This window comes from Somniosus microcephalus, chromosome 5 (assembly GCF_052327205.1).
Source record: "Somniosus microcephalus isolate GS21.2 chromosome 5, FLI_Smic_1.0, whole genome shotgun sequence".
In the NCBI taxonomy this organism is placed as follows: domain Eukaryota; kingdom Metazoa; phylum Chordata; class Chondrichthyes; order Squaliformes; family Somniosidae; genus Somniosus; species Somniosus microcephalus.
Genome location: NC_140991.1, coordinates 81209860 through 81231608, shown reverse-complemented (window position 1 = coordinate 81231608; position 21749 = coordinate 81209860). Strand labels below are relative to the sequence as shown.

At 45.1% G+C, this 21749-nt stretch overlaps 1 protein-coding gene across 7 annotated transcripts in view; it reads right to left on the bottom strand.

Annotated features, from left to right (window-relative positions):
* The window catches only part of cfap69 (cilia and flagella associated protein 69), a 224067-nt gene that overhangs the window by 126519 nt on the left and 75799 nt on the right, over positions 1 to 21749 (bottom strand). For 3 of the 7 annotated variants that reach the window (XM_085987885.1, XM_085987888.1, XM_085987886.1), the window contains exons 4-5: positions 9485 to 9594; positions 1083 to 1159 (exon numbers count right to left, since the gene is read on the bottom strand). In XM_085987885.1, the coding sequence (XP_085844011.1) occupies positions 1083 to 1159; positions 9485 to 9594 (187 nt within the window). Of the gene's footprint in view, positions 1 to 1082; positions 1160 to 9484; positions 9595 to 21749 lie in introns of those variants that run through there. The other 4 variants (XM_085987891.1, XM_085987892.1, XM_085987889.1 and 1 more) reach the window with 3 other exon arrangements.

Genomic DNA, 21749 nt, shown 5'->3' with positions numbered 1-21749 from the left:
CATCTACATTATTCGCTTTAACCACTCCCTGTGGTAGCGTATTCCACATTCTCACCACTCTTTGGGTAAAGAAGTTTCTTCTGAATTCCCAATTGGACTTCTTGGTGACTATCTTATATTGATGGCCTCTAGTTATGCTCTTCCCCACAAGTGGAATAATTCTCTCTGTACCCACTCTATCAAAACCTTTCATAATTTTAAAGGCCTCTATTAAGTCACCCCTCAGCCTTCTTTTTTAAAGAGAAAAGAGACCCAGCCTGTTCATCCTTTCCGGATATGTATATCCTCGCATTTTTGATATCATCCTTGTAAATCTTCTCTGCACCCTTTCCAGTGCCTCTATATCCTTCTTATAATATGGCGACCAGAACTATACGCAGTACTCCAAGTGTGGTCTAACCAAGGTTCGATACAGGTTTAGCATAACTTCCCTACTTTTCAATTCTATCCCTCTAGAAATAAACCCTAGTGCTTGATTTGCTTTTTTTATGGCCTTGCTAACCTGTGTCGCAACTTTTAGTGATTTGTGTATTTGTACTCCGAGATCCCTTTGTTCCTCTACCCCATCTAGACTCACACCCTCCAAGTGATAAGTGACCTCCCTATTCTTCCTACATTTATCTGTGTTGAACTTCATTTGCCAATTATATGCCCATTCTGCAAGTTTATTAATGTCCTCCTGTAACTTGTTGCAGTCCTCCTCAGTATTGACTATCCCCCCCAATTTGGTGTAATCCGCAAATTTAGAAATTGTGTTTTTGATTCAATCATATGTATTTTCTTGTAAGTTATAGAGTGGCAATATCAAATGACTGACAGCATATCACCTGCTTACGCTCCTGGGACAGGAATGTGGGCAGGTGACAATGTTACGTGATAAAGCAGGACTTAAAGAGTAGGGAAATCAATATAAAAACTGATTTTTTTTTTGACATTCATAGTTATTTATTCAGATAGGTAAGATATTCTACTACACGTAAAATGATATTTTTACATTAGTACTCGTCTGTAGATTTTCCTGCAGTAAGACCTTTAAAATGTTTACTTTTTAAAAAAAATTGTACAAAATTATATTAACATACCCATTTGTGAAATAGACTCGGACACAACTTGGGCAAAGTTAGATTCATCAGATGACTTCTCCTTTAGAAAAGGTAAGCTGATGAAAACAAGGAGAGTAATGCCAGATAACATTCTTTTTAAATTTAAAATTGTGATTATGTAAACATCAATTACATTTTATTAAATACATGAGCACAGAACTTGGAGACAGAGCTGGGTAAAGCACAATCAGAATGGATCACAAACAGAGTGGAAGCTCTGGATTTGGTGATAATAGGAAGAAAGTGGTTTCTCACGTCCAACTCAAAAGAAGGAGTGGAGCCACAGATCCCGAGTACCTAATATTTAGTTTCTTTGTATTTAGTATCTCAGTGGTTCTGTTAAGCTTGAGTAAATAATTTAGTCTTTCGGTAGTTTGCTTTAAAGAGCAAATAGAAAAATTGCAGTGCAGTTTTTAAAAGCAATTATATAAATCACCTTGTATCTAAGTAGTTTATTTTAAGTTTCTAATTAGAATGGAGGGACAGCTATGACCCGTAGCCTGCAATTCCTGCGTCATGTGGGAACTTCAGAACGCTTCATATATCCCAGAGGCCCATGTTTGCAGGAAGTGCCTCCAGCTGCTCGAACTCACGCTGAGGGTTTCTGAGCTTGAGGGGTAGCTGGATTCACTGCAGGGCATACGGGTGGCTGAGTGTGTCCTAGATCGCAGGTTCCAGGAGGTGGTCACCCCACAGCCAGGTGGAGTTTAGAATAGCAAGAGGGTGGCCACCCGGAAGGGTGGGAAAAGGCAGGCACTGCAGGAATCCTCCAGAAGTGTGGCACTCTCAAACCGATATTCAGCATTGAATATCCTTTGAGGGTGACGACACCTCAAAGGAGTGTAGTCCTGAGCCTGGCACCATTAGGCAAAGGACTGCACAGGGAGCTACAAAGTGTAGGAATGCAGTAGTAATTGGGGAGTTTATAGTCAGGGAGACAGACAGGCAGTTCTGCTACCATCAACGCGAGACCCATATGATAAGTTTCTTCCCTGGTGCCGGGGTAAGGGACATCACGGAGAGAGTGCAGAACATTCTGAGGGCGGACGGGGAAGAGCCAGAAGTCGTGGTCCATGTTGGATCCAACGACATAGGGAGGAAGAGAGTTGAGGTCCTGCAGTCAGGGTTTAAGGAGCTAGGGAGGAAGTTAAAAAGCAGGAACTCAAAGGTAGTAATCTCTGGATTACTTCCAGTGCCACGCACTAGCAACAGTAGAAATAGTTAGATATAGCAGGTTAATGCATGGCTAGCGACATGGTGCAGAAGGGAGGGCTTCAGATTCCTGGGACATTGGGACCAGTTCTGTGGCAAGAGGGACCTATTCAAGATCAACAGAGCTGGGACCAATATCCTTGTGGGCAGGTTAACTAATGCTGTGGGGGTGGGTTTAAACTAATTCACCAGGGCTTGAGCACCAGGATGTAGTGTTAAAAAGTAGAAACAAATGCATAGAGGACTGGGAGAGGCAGTTAGAGTTAGAAATAATACGGAATTACGTGGGATCATAGAAAATATAAATAAGTCTAAGTTAGGTTTGATGTGCATGTGTGTAAATGCACAAAGTGTGTTTAATAAGGTTGGTGAGCTGCAAGCGCAAATAGCCACTTGGGAATATGATGTAGTGGCGATAACCGAGACCTGGCTCAAAAAAAGGGGAGGATTGGATGCTTAATATCCCTGGGTACAAGGTATTCAGGAAAGATAGGGAAGGAAAAAAGTTGGGGAGCAGTTTTGATTAAGGAAAATATTACAGTGCTAGAAAGAGAGAATGTCCCTGAGGGATCAAAGACAGAATCGGTTTGAATTATAGAATCATAGAAAGTTACAGCACGGAAGGAGGCCATTTCGGCCCATCGTGTCCGTGCCGGCCAACAAAGAGCTATCCAGCCAAATCCCACTTTCCAGCTCTTGGTCCGTAGCCCTGCAGGTTACAGCATCCCAAGTGCACATCCCAAGTACTTTTTAAATGTGGTTAGGGTTTCTGCCTCTACCACCCCTTTCAGGCAGTGAGTTCCAGACCCCCACAACCGTCTGGGTGAAAATATTTCCCCTCAGATCCCCTCTAAACCTTCCACCAAGTACGTTAAATCTGTGCCCCCTGGTTTTTGACCCCTCTGCTAAGGGAAATAGGTCATAGAATCATAGAAAGTTACAACATGGAAGGAGGCCATTTCGGCCCATTGTATCCGCGCCGACCAACAAAGAGCTATCCAGCCTAATCCCACTTCCCAGCTCTTGGTCCATAGCCCTGCAGGTTAGAGCATCCCAAGTGCACATCCAAGTACTTTTTAAATGTGGTGAGGGTTTCTGCCTCTACCACCCTTTCAGGCAGTGAGTTCCAGACTCCCACAACCCTCTGGGTGAAGAAATTTCCCCTCAAATCCCCTCTAAACCTTCCACCAATTATTTTAAATCTGTGCCCCCTGGTTTTTGACCCCTCTGCTAAGGGAAATAGGTCCTTTCTATCCACTTTATTTATGCCCCTCATAATTTTATACACCTCAATAAGGTCTCCCCTCAGCCTCCTCTGTTCCAAGGAAAACAGACCCAGCCTATCCAGTCTTTCCTCATAGCTAAGATTCTCTACTCCCGGCAACATCCTTGTAAATCTCCTCTGTACCCTCTCTAGTGCAATCACATCTTTCCTGTAATGTAGTGACCAGAACTGCATGCAGTACTCTAGCTGAGGCATAACTCGTGCTTTATACAGTTGAAGCATAAACCCCCTGCTCTTGTATTCTATGACACGGCTAATAACAGCAAGCATTCTGTATGCCTTCATAGCCGCCTTATCTACCTGGCCTGCTACCTTTAGGGATCTGTGGACATGCACTCCAAGGTCCCTTTGTTCCTCTACACTACCCAGTGTCCTACCATTTAATGTGTATTCCCTTTCCTTGTTAGCCCTCCCCAAATGTATTACCTCACACTTCTCCGGATTGAATTCCATTTGCCACTGTTCTGCCCACCTGACCAATTTATTGATATCTTCCTGCAGTCTACAGCTTCCTTCTTCAGTTTCAACCACACAGCCGATTTTAGTATCATCTGCAAACTTCTTAATCATACCCCCTATATTCAAGTCTAGATCATTGATATATACCACAAAAAACAAGGGACCTAGTACTGAGCCCTGCGGAACCCAACTGGAAACAGCCTTCCAGTCACAAAAACACCCATCAACCATTAACCTCTGCTTCCTGCCTCCGAGCCAGTTTTGAATCCAACTTGACACTTTGCCCTGGATCCCATGGGCTTTTAACTTCGTGACCAGTCTGCCATGTGGAACCTTATCAAAAGCCTTGCTAAAGTCCATATACACTACATCAAACACACTGCCCTCATCTACCCTCCTTGTTACCTCCTCAAAAAATTCAATCAAGTTTGTCAGATGCGACCTTCCCTTAACAAATCCATGCTGACTATCCTTGATTAATCCGTGTCTTTCTAAATGAAGATTTACCCTGTCCTTCAGAATTCTTTCCAATAATTTTCCCACCACCGAGGTTAGGCTGACTGGCCTGTAATTACTCAGTCTATCCTTTTCTTCCTTTTTAAACAAGGGTACCACATCAGCAGTCCTCCAGTCCTCCGGCACCACACCTGAAGCCAGAGAGGATTGGAAAATGATGGTCAGGGCCTCTGCTATTTCCTCTTTTGCTTTGCTTAACAGCCTGGGATACATTTCATCCGGGCCTGGGGATTTATCCACTTTTAAAGCTGCTAAACCCTTTAATACTTCCTCTCTCACTAAGTTTATTTCATCTAATATTTCACACTCCTCCTCCCTGATAGCAATGTCTACTTCGCCCCTCTCCTTTGTAAAAACAGACGCAAAGTATTCATTAAGAACCCTACCAATGTCTCCCGCCTCCACACACAGATTACCCTCATGATCTCTAATAGGCCCTACCCTTTTTTTAGTTATCCTCTTACTCTTAATATATTTATAAAACATCTTTGGGTTTTCCTTGATTTTACTTGCCAAGAATTTTTCATGCTCTCTCTTTGCTTTCCTAATATCCTTTTTAATTGCACCCCTGCACTTTCTATACTCCTCTAAAGTTTGGTTGGAGTTGAGAAACAATGAAGGAGCTATTACACTACTAGATGTATTTTATAGGCCACCAAATAGGGGAAGGAGATACAGGAGCAGATTTGCAAAGAAATACTGATTGATGCAAGAACTGTAGAGTTGTGATAATGGGAGACTTTAACTACTCCAATATTGAATGGGGAAGAGATTGTGTTAAGGGCAGAGAAGGGGATTCTGAAGTGTGTTCAGGAGAATTTTCTTGATCAGTATGTTTCATGCCCAACGTATAAGGTGGCATTGCTGGATCTAGTCCTGGGGAATGAAGTGGGTCAAGTGGAGAATGTCACTGCTAGAGAGCATCTTGGGAATAATGATCATAGTATCGTAAAGTTCAGATTAGTTATGGAGAAAGACAAGGAGCAATCAAGAATAAAAATACTTAACTGGAGGAGGGCCAATTTCAGTGAATTGAGGAGGAATCTGGCCAGGGTAAATTGGAGTCAAAGACTGGCAAGAAAAAATGTAATGGAGCAATAGGTGGCATTTAAAGAGGAGATGGTCCGGGTGCAGTCTAAGTACATTCCTACAAGGTGGAAAGGGAAGGCAACCAAAGCCAGAGCTCCCTGGATGACAAAAGTGTTGGAGAGTTGGATGAAGCAGAAAAAGGAGGCATATGATAGACAAGAGAGAATCAGGCTGAAAATAAAAAAGTACAGAGGAGAATTGAAAAAGGAACTAAGAGGCAAAGAGACAGCATGAGAATAGATTAGCGGCTAACATAAAGGGGAATCCAAAGGTCTTCTATAGGCATATTAACAGTAAAAAGTTTGTCAGAGGAGCAGTGGGGCCGATTAGGGACCAAAATGGAGAGCTATCGGTGGAGGCAGAAGGTATGGCTGAGGTACTAAATGAGTACTTTGCATCGGTGTTTACCAAAGAAGAGGACTTTGCCAAAGCTATGGTAAACAAGGAGGTTGCTGGGATACTGGACGAGATAAAAATAGAGAAAGAGGAAGTACTGGAAAGGCTGGCGGTAATTAAAATGGATATGTCACCCAGTCCAGATGAGATGCATCCTAGAATGCTGAGGGAAGTAAGGGTGGAAATTGCGAAGGTGTTGGCCACAATCTTCCAATCTTCCTTAAACACAGAGCTGGTGCCAAAGGACTGGAGGATTGCAAATGTTACACCCTTGTTCAAAAATGGAGAGAAGGATAAACCTGGCAATTACAGGCCAGTCAGTTTAACGTCGATGGTGGGGAAACTTTTATAAACAATAATCTGGGAGATAATTAACAGCCACTTGGACAAGCTCGGACTAATAAAGGAGAGCCAGCATGCATTTGTTAAGGGAAAATCATGTTTGACTAACTTGATTGAGATTTTTGATGAGGTAACAGAGAGGGTGGATGAAGGCAGTGCAGTTGACGTTGTGTATCTGGACTTTCAAAAGGCGTTTGATAAAGTACCACATATTAGGCTTGTTAGTAAAATTCAAGCCCATGGGAAAAAAGGGGCAGTAGCAGCATGGATACAAAATTGGCTAAGGGGTAGGAAACAGAGAGTTGTGGTGAATGGCTGTTTTTCAGATTGGAGGGAGGTAATGAGGTCTGCAGCCGAGTGGTCCTGGTGGAACCCAAACTGAGCATCGGTGAACAGGTTATTGGTGAGGAAGTGCCGCTTGATGGCACTGTCGACGACACCTTCCATCACTTTGCTGATTAATTTCCTCATCCCTGGAACCATTCTAGTAAATCCCTTATGTACCCTCTCCAAAGCCATCTCATCTTTCCTAAAGTGGGGTGCCCAGAATTGGACACATTACTGCAGCCGCGACCGAACTAGTGTTTTATATAGGTTTAGCATAACTTACTGGCTTTTGTACTCTATGCCTCTATTTATAAAGCCCAGGATCCCATATATTTTATTAACTGATTTGTTAACCTGTCTTGCCAACTTCAAAGATTTGTGCACAAGCACCTCCAGGTCTCTCTATTCTTGCACCCCCCAAGGTTTAGCACTAGGACCACTGCTGTTTTTGATATACATTAATGAGTTGGACTTGGGAGTACAGGGTGCAATTTTGAAATGTGCAGATGGCACAATACTTGGATGTGTAGGAAACAGTGAGGAAGATAGTAATATACTTCAAGAAGACATAGACAGGCTGGTGGAACGAGCAGACAAATAGGAAGAATGAGGAGAGACCATACACACTAAATGGTGCATCAATCCTCCCCGTTACTTCATCAAAAAATTCAATTAGATTAGTCAAATACGATTTGCCTTTTACAAACCTGTGTTGACTCTCCTTAATTAGCTTAAACCTCTCCAAGTGCCCATTAATTATTTCTTTGATTATTGTTTCTAAAATTTTATCCACCACTGATGTTAAACTGACCGGCCTGTAGTTACTAGGAATGTCCTTACACCCTTTCTTGAACAATGGTGTCACTATAGCGGGGAGGGGGGAAGTTATGTCTCAACATTCACTGGAACTCAGTAAGGCACTTCTCAAGGTGCACACAGATCTGTCCAATAAGGTGAAGTGTTGAAAATATAGATTTCACTGTATGACAACACATTACCAGAAACTTCACATGGACATTGGCTAAACCTCTCAAGTGCCTACCCTTGTGTGTTGTTAGTTGGTATGCTTGCAGTAGGATGAGGGTCAGTGTGAGGGATGGCTGTGAGATGGGGAAGTGATAATGTAGATAGAGAGGGATGGGTGGAGGTACAAGGTAAGTTGGCATGAGTAAGGATGTGCAGGAGAAGGGTATGGAAGGCAGAATGATGGGGATGCGTTGAGTGGCACAGCAGGGTGAGTGTGAGTGTGGCTTTGCAGTAATGTTTTGTGATCCACTGAGATCATTGAAAGGTTGGTGCCACTGCAGCCAGGGACTCCTGATGACATCTCTGCTTTTGTCCTCCTGTGCAACGTGCAACCAGGCTGCGTTGGTGTCCTGGGAAGGTCTCTTCTGCCCTTGGAAGGGAAGAGAACCTCCCTGCATGCTGTGACTCCCTCCCTAAGCATAGGGAGGGAGTCATTGGAGAGCCTGGGAGCAACCGTCCACCTTTGTGCAGTGCTTGTCAGTGTTTACAGCATCTCAACGCTGTAAAACATTGACAGAACAACTGTTAAACTCAATGTGGCCGTGGTCCCTTTAAGGAAACCAGCTGATGACGCGTCATCAAATGACGTCATCAGACCAGCTTACTGCTAATTGGCCGGCAAGCCTGCAGGGTGGGTTTAACAAGGCCAATCAAGGGAAAATCCCTTTGACAGAGTGGCTGCAGCCGGGAGCAGGACTGGAACCCGGCAACCAACTATCCCGCCACTATCCCGCCTCCACAGAGAAAATCCAGCCCATTGATTCTCTTATATATGACATATCTTATTAAAAAATGTTACCTATGCATGCATTTCTGTTGTCAACTTTTTCCCTTATAAATTACTATGTATATTTAAAATGGATACTACTTATGTAAGCTGTCATGCTGTAAGTGGACTATCTGGCCAATATGCTGTTGAAAAATGCTGAAAATTCTGTCCGCCACCTTGTTTTCTCTTTAGGCAAGTTCTTCAGATAAGTTTTAGCTTTATTATCTTTATTATAGTTTAATTTTTTATTTACTATTTTCTTCAACTCCTGCTCTCTAGCTGAATTTTTGACTTTTCAGACCCTGCTAATCCAGTGTCCCAAAAGGCATGTTTTCTGGCTGCTACTTTTTAGCTTTGAACCGCCCAAACTACCTGTGGGACAAATACTTCTTGAAATCAGCCCAACCTGTTTTAAGTCACATATGTTGTTCTGCTGCGCTGGCTGCACTATGGCTCACAAACATTATGTTTTTTTACCGTTTTCTGTCAACTGGGGCCTATTCTCCCACATGGAACCATTCCTCTAATTTGTCTACAAGTCAGCCTGCAGCTTACAAATTTGGACTAAATTACTCACCCCTGTACACATTGTCATGCCACTGCAAATTTAAGAACGGTTCCATTAACCTAAATCATTAACGAAAATGTTGAATGGCATCATTTTAAAAACTTAGGCCACGTTTTGTTAGTAAATGAAGTTTAAATACCAAGTGAAATCTGCAAATTTTTAATCTGCGTATTTAATCATTTAATAATTTACTGTGCTAAAGAAACACCTTGGGGTAGATGTTACGAATTAGTTCTTCGAGCACAGACTTTGGATCGTATTTTAGGAGGTTGAATGGAGTTCAGTGCGTCCTGCAGAATTTTTCATTTTTAACATTTTAAAACATCTGCAGCACCAAATCTATTCGAGTTATTTCACTGACTGCTGAATAACAATGAAAGATAGTCACTTACCCACACAATTTGAGGATTTCGCATATTGGCTGTGTGTAGGCATCCTGATCATTTACTTTTTCTGCACAAAGATTAAGAATTTTAAAGACTTGAACCAAGTCTTTGATTGGCTTTTTTACAACAATAAAGTTAAGGCACCAAAACTTCATAATATTTTAGGAACATAAGAATTTGTTAGATGGAAAAAGACCAAGGTCCATCTAGTTCGCCTTCTGGTGGAATAGCTTGTCATGGCCTACATTATCTAGTCCCTTTAGAATCCTAAAAACATCACTCTGATCACCTCTCAACCTTCTCTTTTCCAGTGAGTACACAGCCAATTTACATAATCATTCCTCATAATCCAATCACTCCATCCCCTCAATATTCTGTTTACTCTTATCAGTATCCTTTCAATAGCTACAATATCCTTCTTGTACTGTGAAGATTAGAACTATACACAATATACAAAGTGCAGTCTCACTAATGATTTATAAAGTGGCAGGATTGCCTCACTATTTTGCCTTAATAGTGCCCTTTTAATACATCCGAATATCTTCCTATCTCGACTCTATTTTTTCTCCCCTTGTCCTGTCTCTTCCCACCTAGATTTGAGATTCTTCCGGCGCCCTCCGCCACTTTAACAGTTTCCAGTTTCCTGGTCCCAACTGTCTCCTTTTCACTATGGACGTCCAATCCCTCTACACTCAAAGAGTTGGGATAAATGGTTTGTTCTCGGGCTGGCAATCAGTAACTAGTGGTGTTCCGCAGGGGTCAGTGCTGGGACCCCAACTCTTTACAATCTATATTAACGATTTGGAGGAAGGGACCGAGTGCAACATATCCAAGTTTGCCGACGATACAAAGATGGGAGGGAAAGCAGTGAGTGAGGAGGACATAAAAAACCTGCAAAAGGACATAGACAGGCTAAGTGAGTGGGCAGAGATTTGGCAGATGGAATATAGTATTGGAAAGTGTGAGGTTATGCACTTTGGCAGGAAAAATCAAAGAGCAAGTTATTATCTAAATGGAGAGAAACTGCAAAGTGCTACAATACAAAGGGATCTGGGGGTCCTGGTGCATGAAACACAAAAAGTTAGCATGCAGGTGCAGCAGGTGATCAGGAAGGCCAATGGAATCTTGGCTTTTATTGCAAGGGGGATGGAGTATAAAAACAGGGAAGTCTTGCCGCAGTTATACAGGGTATTGGTGAGGCCACACCTGGAATACTGCGTGCATTTTGGTTTCCATATTTAAGAAAAGATATACTTGCTCTCGAGGCGGTTCAGAGAAGGTTCACTCGGTTGATTCCGGAGATGAGGGGGTTGACGTATGAGGAAAGGTTGAGTAGGTTGGGCCTCTACTCATTGGAGTTCAGAAGAATGAGAGGCGATCTTATCGAAACATATAAGGTTGTGAGGGGGCTTGATCGGGTGGATGCGGTGAGGATGTTTCCACTGATGGGTCAGACTAGAACTAGGGGGCATAATCTTAGAATAAGGGGCTGCCCTTTCAAAACTGAGATGAGGAGAAACTTCTTCACTCAGAGGGTAGTAAATCTATGGAATTTGCTACCTCAGAGAGCTGTGGAAGCTGCAACATTAAATAAATTTAAAACGGAGATAGAGAGTTTCCTAGCAGATAAGGGAATTAGGGGTTACGGGGAGAGGGCAGGGAAGTGGACGTGAGTCTAGATTCGGATCAGCCATGATCCTATTGAATGGCGGAGCAGGCCCGAGGGGCCGTATGGCCTACTCCTGCTCCTACTTCTTATGTTCTTATGTACCTCCATCCCCCACCAGGACGGCCTGAGGGCGCTCCGCTTCTTCCTTGTACAGAGGCCCAACCAGTCCCCATCCACCACCACCCTCCTCTGCCTGGCTGAACTTGTTCTCACATTGAACAACTTCTTCTTTGACTCCACTCACTTCCTCCAAATTAAAGGTGTTGCTATGGGAACCCGCATGGGCCCTAGCTATGCCTGCCTTTTCGTGGGATATGGGGAACATTCTTTCTTCCAGTCCTACTCGGGTCCCCTCCCTCACCTCTTTTTCCAGTACATTGATGACTGTATTGGTGCCGTTTCCTGCTCTCGCCCTGAATTGGAAAATTACATTCACTTTGCTTCCAATTTCCACCCTTCCTTCACCTTCACATGGTCCATCTCCAACTCTTCTCTTCCCTTCCTTGACTTCTCTGTCTCCATTTCTGGTGATAGGCTATCGACAAACATCCACTGACTCCCACAGCTACCTGGACTACACTTCCTCCCACCCCACTTCCTGTAAGGACTCTATTCCATTCTCCCAGTTTTTCCGTCTCCACCGCATCTGTTCTGACGATGCCACCTTCCATACCAGTGCTTCCGATATGTCTTCCTTTTTCCTCAACCGAGGATTCCCCTCTACCGTGGTTGACACGGCCCTCGACCGTGTCCGTTCCATTTCCCGCACTTCTGCTCTCACCCCTTCCCCTCCCTCCCGGAACCACAATAGGGTTCCCCTTATCCTCACCTTTCACCCCACCAGCCTCCACATTCAACGGATCATCCTCCGCCATTTCTGCCACCTCCTGCGTGATCCCACCACCAAACACATCTTCCCCTCACCTCCCCTTTCAGCATTCCGAAGGGACCGCTCCCTCCGCAACACCCTGGTCCACTTCTCAATCATCCCCAACAGCCCCTTCCCTTCCCATGGCACCTTCCCGTGCAAGCGCAGGAGATGCAACACCTGCCCTTTTACCTATTCCCTTCCCGCTGTCCAGGGCCCCAAACACCCCTTCCAGGTGAAACAGCGATTTACTTGTACTTCTTGCAATTTAATATACTGTATTCACTGCTCACGATGCAGTCTCCTCTACATTGGGGAGACCAAATGCAGATTGGGTGACCGCTTTGCGGAACACCTCCGTTCAGTCCATAAGGATGACCCCGAGTTTCTGGTCGCCTGTCACTTTAATTCTCCGCTCCACTCCCACTCTGACCTCGGCCTCTTACACTGGTACAATGAAACTCAACGTAAGCTCGAGGAACAGCCTTCTGGACTAAACATTTGAATTCAACAATTTCAGACTATAACCCCCCCATTTTTTCAGGCGGCAGCTGTTTATGATTCTGCCATCCCCATTTGCAACATTTAACTTCTCCTGCCTTGCATTCTAGCACAGACTGTCCCTTAAGTTCCTTCCTCCCCTCCTCCCCCCACCCCCCACTTCCCTGCCTCTGCACCTGCTTAAAATCTGTTACATTTCCAACTTTTACCAGTTCTGAAGAAGGGTCCATGACCTGAAGCGTTAACTCCGTTTCTCTCTCCATGGATGCTGCCTGACCTGCTGAGTGTTTCCAGCATTTTCTGTTGTTATATCTGATTTGCTTTACTCACTGTAACATTTGCATATTGAATTATAATTGGCCCGCAGGCATCTGTAAGGAATACCTATTATATTCACATGTGATCACATGCTGAGTTGTCATTGGCCTGCAGGCATCTGTAAGCACTGCTATTGTTTAGAAGACCCAGGGGTCCTGACTCCATCTTGTCCACACGGTGCTGTACTGTTGTGAGTCAGATCAGACCTAATGCTTCATTAAAATAGTTTAAACTGTAATACTCCGTTGTCCTGCAATTTATTATTTTTGTACAAAGTGTGCAAAACAAGACATGGTGTCAGAACAGGGATTTGAAATGGACATCGTTGGAGCTCCCTTACCTCGAGTGAATTGGGAATCTTTGAACTTACATAGAGAATGGTGCAAGTTCAAGCAACACGTGGAGTTAATGTTCTCGGGTCCGTTGAAAAGAAAAGGGGAGGAAGAAAAATGCAGCTACCTACTCCTATGGATCGGAGAAAAAGGGAGAGACATTTTTAACACATGGGCCCAGAAATTCGGGTCCCAACGCGTGAGTACGCACGGGGTACTCACTCGTGAATGCAATGGAAGTGCCGGTTTCTTGCATGCACTACGCATGCGCAGGAAACCGGCACTTCCGATCCTCTGAACGAAGGGGTTCAGAGGTCGAACGCGTGCGTGCGTGAGTCTGCGCGTGCGCGTTGAACTTCCTTTTTTTTTTTTTTTTTACAGGTTTTAACATGCGGGTAAGTCTGTACATTTTAGAAATGTAAAAAGCAGCCGTAAAGACTTCATTTTCAAAGGTAAGTGGTCAATTAATTAAAATTAAAACGATAGCAAAATACTGCAGATGTTGGAAATCCGAAAAAACAACAGAAAATGCTGGAAAAACTCAGCAGGTCAGGCAACATCCGTGGAGAGAAATTTGAGTTGACGTTTCGGGTCGAACCCTTCTTCAAAACTGGAAAGAAAAGAAAATAGATCGAAGGCAGGGCTGCGATCGGACAAAAGAAGTGAGACAAAAGAATTAGAAGAGACAATAAAAGGTGTTCGAAGCCAGACGAGATGGTAATAGGCTGAGATTAGGTGTGAAGTGTACTGCCATTACCATCTCGTCTGGCTTCGAACACCTTTTATTGTCTCTTCTAATTCTTTTGTCTCTGGGACAGGCCTCGGAGAGGAATTCCACGCAGGCCAAGAGGTCAACTGCCGGCACGCTAGGTAAGTGTAGGTCGGGGGCTTGCACCCGCGGGAAGCCCCCGACCCGAATTTCTGGGCCATGGTCTCTCACTGCAGATGAAGCAAAGGTACTGAAAAGTTATTTTGACCGTTTTGAAGCATATGTGATGCCCAAGACAAATATGATATTCGTTAGGTACAAGTTTCAGGAGAAAGTACAAGGAGCTAGTGAGTTGTTTGAACAGTTCGTGACTGAGTTAAAACTGCTGGTAAAAGACTGTGCATATGCAGATAAAGATGAGATGGTCAGAGACCGCATCGTGTTTGGAATACATTCAGCTAAAGTGAGAGAGAAACTTTTGAATGTTGGGTCCGGGCTAACGCTGGACAAAGCTATAGACATAGCAAGATCGCACGAGATAGCCCAAGCACAGTTGAAAACCATAACCGGCGCCACGAGCAGCTCGAGTGAACAGGCAGTGCACGCAGTTAATAGATACACACCAAAGAACACTGCCCAGAGAGCGTGTTTCAGAACAGAAAGAACAGCGAGAGTTCTAAAAATGGGCGACACAGACATAAAACGCTTCAAAAACTGTGGATATTGTGGAAACAACTGGCATGGAGCAAAGGAGTACTGCCCTGCTAAAGGAAGGCAATGCACTAAATGTGGTAAACGGAACCACTTTGCTAAAGTTTGCAAGACTGTTTTCGGAAAAGCAGTACACACAGTGAGTGACAGCCAAATGCCAGATAGAGAGCCAAATGCAGAGGAACTGTTTATTGATTCTGTGACACAGAAAAAACAGATTTCAGGGACTGAGCAAGCCTATGCCGATATTGAGATAGGAAAACAGGGCAAAGAGCTTAAGTTTAAACTAGACACTGGATCTCAGGTTAATGTAATTCCTCTGAGTGAGTATCACAGCTTGAAGGATGAGTGTGAGCTACAGCCCACCTCACGCAGACTGACCGGCTATGGGGGTGAGCAGCTCATTGTAAAAGGCACATGCATGATGAAATGCAAGTACAAAGAAAGCGACATGATGTTGAACTTTTACATTGTTGACACTCAAGCACCTCCAGTGCTAGGTCTAAAGGCATGTTTAGACATGGACCTCGTCAAGCTAGTGCTATCATTGACAGCACCAGTTGAGAAGCAGACAGTCATGGCAGAGTTTGTTGATGTTTTCAAAGGAATCGGACTATTCCCAGGTGAATGCACTATTCACTTTGACCCAGCAGCAACCCCTGTGGTTTGCCCACCAAGAAGGATACCCCTTGCTCTACGTAGTCGCCCGAAGGAGGAGCTGCAGAGCATGGAGAATACAAAAATCATCGTCCGGGAAACAGAACCGACAGAGTGGGTCAACGCGTTAGTAGTGGTTGAGAAACCACGTACAGGCAAGCTCAGAGTCTGTCTCGACCCCAGAGATTTGAACAAGGCTATCAAACGCCCGCACTACCCTCTACCAACGCTAGATGACATCACACCCAAGCTAGTGGGAGCACGTTACTTCAGTGTAATGGACGCACGATCAGGATACTGGACTATCAAGCTCACGGAAGAGTCATCTAAGCTAACAACGTTCAACACACCATTTGGACGCTACCAATTTCTGCGTTTACCATTTGGTCTTATCTCAGCTCAGGATGAATTCCAGTGGAAGATCAACAAAACCTATGAAGGCCTCGACGGTGTAGTCGCAATCGTAGACGACATCCTCATCTATGGCAGGAATAGAGAGGAACATGACAGGAACCTCCGTGCGATGCTACAAAGATCACGGGAGAAAGGTATCCGGTTCAACCCCGAAAAAAGCATAATCGGATCCACCAAGATCAGTTATTTCGGGCATCGCCTCTCAGCTGATGGCATTAAGCCGGATCCAGAGAAAATCTCCGCCATCAAGAAGATGGAGCCGCCAAAGAACCGCGCAGAGCTAGAGACAGCACTAGGCATGGTTAACTACTTAGCCAAGTTTGCCCCGAGCCTCTCCAAAATCAACGCACCCATGCATCAGTTGCTCAAACAATCCAATGAGTTCCTGTGGGACAAACAACATGACACAGCATTTCAGAAAATGAAAGACCTAATCACCAGAGAACCAGGACCGGTTCTTGCCTACTTCGACCCCAACAAAGAGCTCAGACTACAAGTGGACGCATCAAAGTACGGACTAGGCGCAGTATTACTGCAAGAAGGAAAGCCCATCGGCTATGCTTCCAGATCTCTCACAGACAGTGAAATCAACTATGCTCAAATCGAGAAAGAGCTATATGCAATTCTGTTTGGATGTAAGCGTTTCCACCAATACGTCTATGGCTGACATGTCATTGTGGAATCCGACCGCAAGCCCCTCGAGTCAATCATGAGGAAACCACTAGCCGCAGCCCCACCAAGGCTACAGAGAATGATCCTTCAGCTACAGAAGTATGACTTCACAATCATTCACCGTCCAGGCAAAGACATTCCTGTCGCAGACACGCTCTCCAGAAAGTCTCTTAGCTACCAGGACAGCAGCCTTAGTGAAGGCATGGATGTGCAGGTGCACATGGTGTAAAACAGCTTACCTGTGAGTGACTCAAAACTGAAGGAGATCCGAGCAGGAACAGAGAAAGATGCACAACTCACACTGCTGAGCAAAGTCATACATGAAGGATGGCCTGAGGAAAGGAGGAAATGCCCTCAGAGCATATCTGATTTCTGGAACCACAGAGACGAACTGTCACAAATCAATGGAATCGTCTTCAAAGGGGAGAAAATCATCATTCCTACCAGTCTCAGAGAAGAGATGTTGACAAAAATTCATGCTGGACATATGGGCATGGAAAAATGCAAACAAAGAGCACGTGACATTATGTTTTGGCCCGGAATGTGCAAACACATTGAGGACATTGTCGGAAAATGTTCCATTTGTCTAGAACGCCGCCCATCAAATGTCAAAGAGCCCATGATACCTCACCGTATCTCAGACAGGCCCTGGCAGGTCGTCAGCTGCAAGCAAGTGCATGTAAAACGTGTACAGAGACAGCAACACCAAAAGAGATACTATGACAGGTCAGCTAGACTACAGCCGCCGCTGCACAATGGAGAATCCGTCAGAATCCAGGAGTATGACTACTGAAAGCCAGCAGTCGTCATCCAGCCAGCTGACACTGAGCGATCGTATACGTCCGCACCCCAGAAGGACAGGTGTACCGCCGCAATCGCAGGCACCTCCTGAACACCAAGGAACAACACCGTCATTCCGATGAGAGGTCAAGCCTAGAGTTAGCCTTGACTTGTGAACTGCCAAAGGGTGTAGGCGGATCATTGCCCTAAAAAAAACTGTACATCGTTATTGAAACGTTGAGATGTTTTCAGTGTTAGTTAAATGTTGAGTTTACTTATATGTTGATGCTACTGAGAACATTATATAGAAGAAAGGTTCAAAAGTAATGCACAACATTTTTCTTTTAAAAGAAAGGGGATGTAACATTTGCATATTGAATTATCATTGGCCCGCAGGCATCTGTAAGGAATTCCTATTATATTCACATGTGATCACATGCTGAGTTGTCATTGGCCTGCAGGCATCTGTAAGGACTGCTATTGTTTAGAAGACCCAGGGGTCCTGACTCCATCTTGTCCACATGGTGCTGTACTGTTGTGAGTCAGATCAGACCTAATGCTTCATTAAAATAGTTTAAACTGTAATACTCTGTTGTCCTGCAATTTATTATTTTTGTACAAAGTGTGCAAAACAAGACACTCACTGCCAGTGAGCATTGTTGCGATAGCTTCAATTTATTGTCAATCAGGACCCCAGATCTCTCTCATATTCCATGCACATTATTGTTCCCCATTTAAGTAATAGTCCCTTCCTAGCTATTTTGTCACCATGTGAAGCACTTTGGATTTCTCTATATTGAATTTCATCTGCCACCTATCTGCCCAATTCCCAAGTAGATTCACATCCTCCTGTAGCTTATCCTGTTCAGCTTTGCAGTCTACCATCTTCATTAGCTTTGTATTATCTGCAGATTTAGCCATTATGCTTGTGACTCCTAGCTCCAGGTCATTTATAAAGATATTTTTAAAAAGAGGTCCCAAAACAGACCCTTATGGGACCCCACTGGCTACATTCTCCCAGGATGATGACAATCCCTGTACCTATGGTTTCTATTGGTCAACCAATTACGTAGCCATTGTAGAATATTGCCACAATTCCCGCTTTCTTCATTTTCAGTACCTGTCTTTCCAGAGAAACTGTTTGAAAGGCCTTACTGAAATCCAAGTATACCACATCCACTGCCGTACCCATCAAGCTCTTTGGTTACACCCGCAAAGAAAACCAGCAACTTAGACTGACAAGACCTTCCCTTCATGAACCTGTATTGGCTATCTTTCATGATTTTATTTCTATTTTCATGTAAAGAAATAAAAAAGTGCCACCCTAATCATTTTAATTTACTAAGAATGGAGTGCAACCATATAATATGGTGCTAAAGGCATATTTATTTTACATGCTATTTGAATAATTTTCATATCATTTGCATTTTTATTAAAGTGTTGCTATCATTCTATAATCCTGTTGAAGGGTTGTAAATATTAAAATGCTAAGAAACATCCATGAAGTATTCTAGGTATCACATCACAGCTCTGGGTATCTCAACTGTATTAAATATCTATTTATATCTTTATATACATATAAATGAGTCTGTCTGTGTGTGTGTGTGTGTGTGTGTGTGTGTGTGTGTGTGTGTGTGTGTGTCCGTGCTTAACTCAAAAGTTATAGAGCATACCGATACATATCACAGAATCACAGAATCACAGAATCTACAGTGCAGATAGAGGCCATTTTGGCCCATCGAGCCTGCACCGACACATATCCCACCCTATCCCCGTAACCCCACGTATTTAATCCCCTAACACTAAGGGTCAATTTATCATAGCCAAATCAACCTAACCTGCACATCTTTGGACTGTGGGAGGAAACCGGAGCACCCGGAGGAAACCCACGCAGACACAGGGAGAATGTGCAAACTCCACACAGACAGTCGCCCGAGGCGTTATATCAAAAGAAAGCTTATGATTAGGGGAGTGTCATAGGTGTATTTACTTTTTGGTCAGACAAAAAATGCTCGGACAGCATACAAAAACGTTCAAAAAACGGACAAAATCTGCTCATTAGCGTTGAGTGATGTGATGGTTGACCAATCCTACGGACAAAATCCGCTCATTAGCGTTGAGTGACGTGATGGTTGACCAATCCTACGGGGGAAGGGCAGTGCGCCATGGGGGGCGTTTCATGGCGTGTGTGGGCGGGGCCTAATCCTGTCGCCTGCCGTGAGTGCGGGAGCGGGAAAACCTGCCGTGAGTGCAGGAGCGGGGAAAAAAGATACACAGACATCGACAGAGACAACCACGCAGCCCGAGAGCCCGAGAGACAGCGAGCATACACACACAGAGACACATACACCCGCGCGTCCCCCACTCTCTCTCTCTCCTATTTATCTACACAGAGAGCACCGCGCGGCCCGAGAGAGAGCGAGCGGGCGAGCGGCGGCGGTGGGTCGGAGCGTCAGCTGAGCTGGGGTGACTCGGGCTGGGCCTGAGGCGCTGCGCTGCGCACGGGGGCTCCGGGTCACCAAGGCCGGGCTCTGAGTCCAGCCCCTTCCCCAGGTTTTCTTCCTCTCTTCTCTATCTCCTTCCCTCACTCTCTCCTTCCTTCTCTCTCTCTCTCTCCTCTTCCCTCTCTCTCTCTCTCTCCTTCCCTCTCTCTCTCTCTCTCTCCTTCCCCCCCCTCTCTCACTCTCTCCTTCCCCCCCTCTCACTCTCTCCTTCCCCCCCTCTCTCTCTCCTTCCCCCTCTCTCTCTCTCTCCTTCCCCCTCTCTCTCTCTCTCCTTCCCCCTCTCCCTCTCTCCTTCCCCCTCTCTCTCTCTCCTTCCCCTCTCTCTCTCTCCTTCCCCTCTCTCTCTCCTCCCCCCCTCTCTCTCCTTCCCCCTCTCTCTCCTTCCCCCTCTCTCTCTCTCTCCTTCCCCCCTCTCTCTCTCTCTCTCCTTCCCCCTCTCTCTCTCTCACCTTCCCCCTCTCTCTCCTTCCCCCTCTCTCTCTCTCCTACCCCCTCTCTCTCTCTCCTTCCCTCTCTCTCTCCTTCCCCCTCTCTCTCTCTCCCCCTCTCTCTCTCCTTCCCCCTCTCTCTCTCCTTCCTCCTCTCTCTCTCTCTCTCCTTCCCCCTCTCTCTCTCTACTTCCCCCCTCTCTCTCCTTCCCCCTCTCTCTCTTTCTCCTTCACCCTCTCTCTCTTTCTCCTTCACCCTCTCTCTCTCCTTCCCCCCCTCTCTCCTTCCCTCTCTCTCTCTCTCCTTCCCTCTCTCTCTCTCTCTCCTTCCCCCTCTCTCTCTCCTTCCCCCTCTCTCTCTCCTTCCCCTCTCTCTCCTTCCCTCTCCCTCTGTCACTCTCCTTCCCTCTCTCTCTCTCCCCTTCCCTCTCTCTCTCTCCCCTTCCCTCTCTCTCTCTCTCTCCTTCCCCCCTCTCTCTCGCTCCTTCCCCTCTCTCTCCTTCCCCCTCACTCTCTCCTTCCCCCTCTCTCTCTCCTTCCCCCTCTCTCTCTCCTTCCCCCTCTCTCTCCTTCCCTCTCTCTCTCCTTCCCTCTCTCTCTCCTTCCCTCTCTCTCTCCTTCCCTCTCTCTCTCCTTCCCTCTCTCTCTCCTTCCCTCTCTCTCTCCTTCCCCCTCTCTCTCTCTCTCCTTCTCTCTCTCTCTCTCCTTCCACCTTTTTCTCTCTCTCCATCCCCCTCTCTCGCCTTACCCCTCTGTGTCCTTCCCCCCTCTATCTCTCTTTTTCTCTCTCTCCTTCCCCCCTCTCTCTCCTTCCCCCTCTCTCCTTCCCCCCTCTCTCTCCTTCCCCCTCTCTCTCTCTCCTCCCCCCTCTCTCTTTCCCCCCCTCTCTCTCTCCTTCCCCTCTCTCTCTCTCTCCTTCCCCCTCTCTCTCTCTCCTTCCCCCTCTCTCTCTCTCTCCTTCCCCCTCTCAATTCAATTCAATTCAATTCAAATTGCTTTATTGGCATGACAAGGTACATCTTATGTTGCCAAAGCATCGAAAAACATTTATGGTTTAACACATAAACACAGATCTATCCATACAGTGTATAAACAGATATATCCCGGAGTGTATAAATATACATTCATATAATTTGTATATACTCTTTTCTTAGATTTAATGGTTGTCCCTCTGTTTATGGCAAGCTGTAACATAGTGTGCCGCTAAGGTTACACAATTTCTCTCTTCCCCTAGTAGGTATGGGAGTTTATGGTCGTCATTCAAGTTTCTGAATTCCTGGCATATTTTTGTGAATTTTGGGAAGAAATTCTCCCTTATGCCCTGATATTTTCTACAAGCTGTGAGGAAGTGCATCTCTGTCTCCACCACTCCCTGACTGCAGTGAGAGCATATCCTGTCCTCTCTTGGTAGCCGGGTCTGCCTGTGTCTACCTTTTTCAATGGCCAGGCTATGTTCACTAAGTCTGTACATTGTCAAGGTTTTTCCTCAGTTTGCTATCCTTTACCATGGTCAGATAATCAGCCATGTTGTATTGTCTGTTTAGGGCCAAGTAGCAATTGAGTTTGTTTTGGGTTTTTGTTGTTTCTGCCCAATATGACAGATATTTTTCCTTTTGCTTAGTGACGATTGTGTTGGGTCGAATTCTTTGTGTTACGCTGTCACTGTCCTGGGGCTGGTTATTGTTAGTAGTGTTAGTAGTTACTTCAC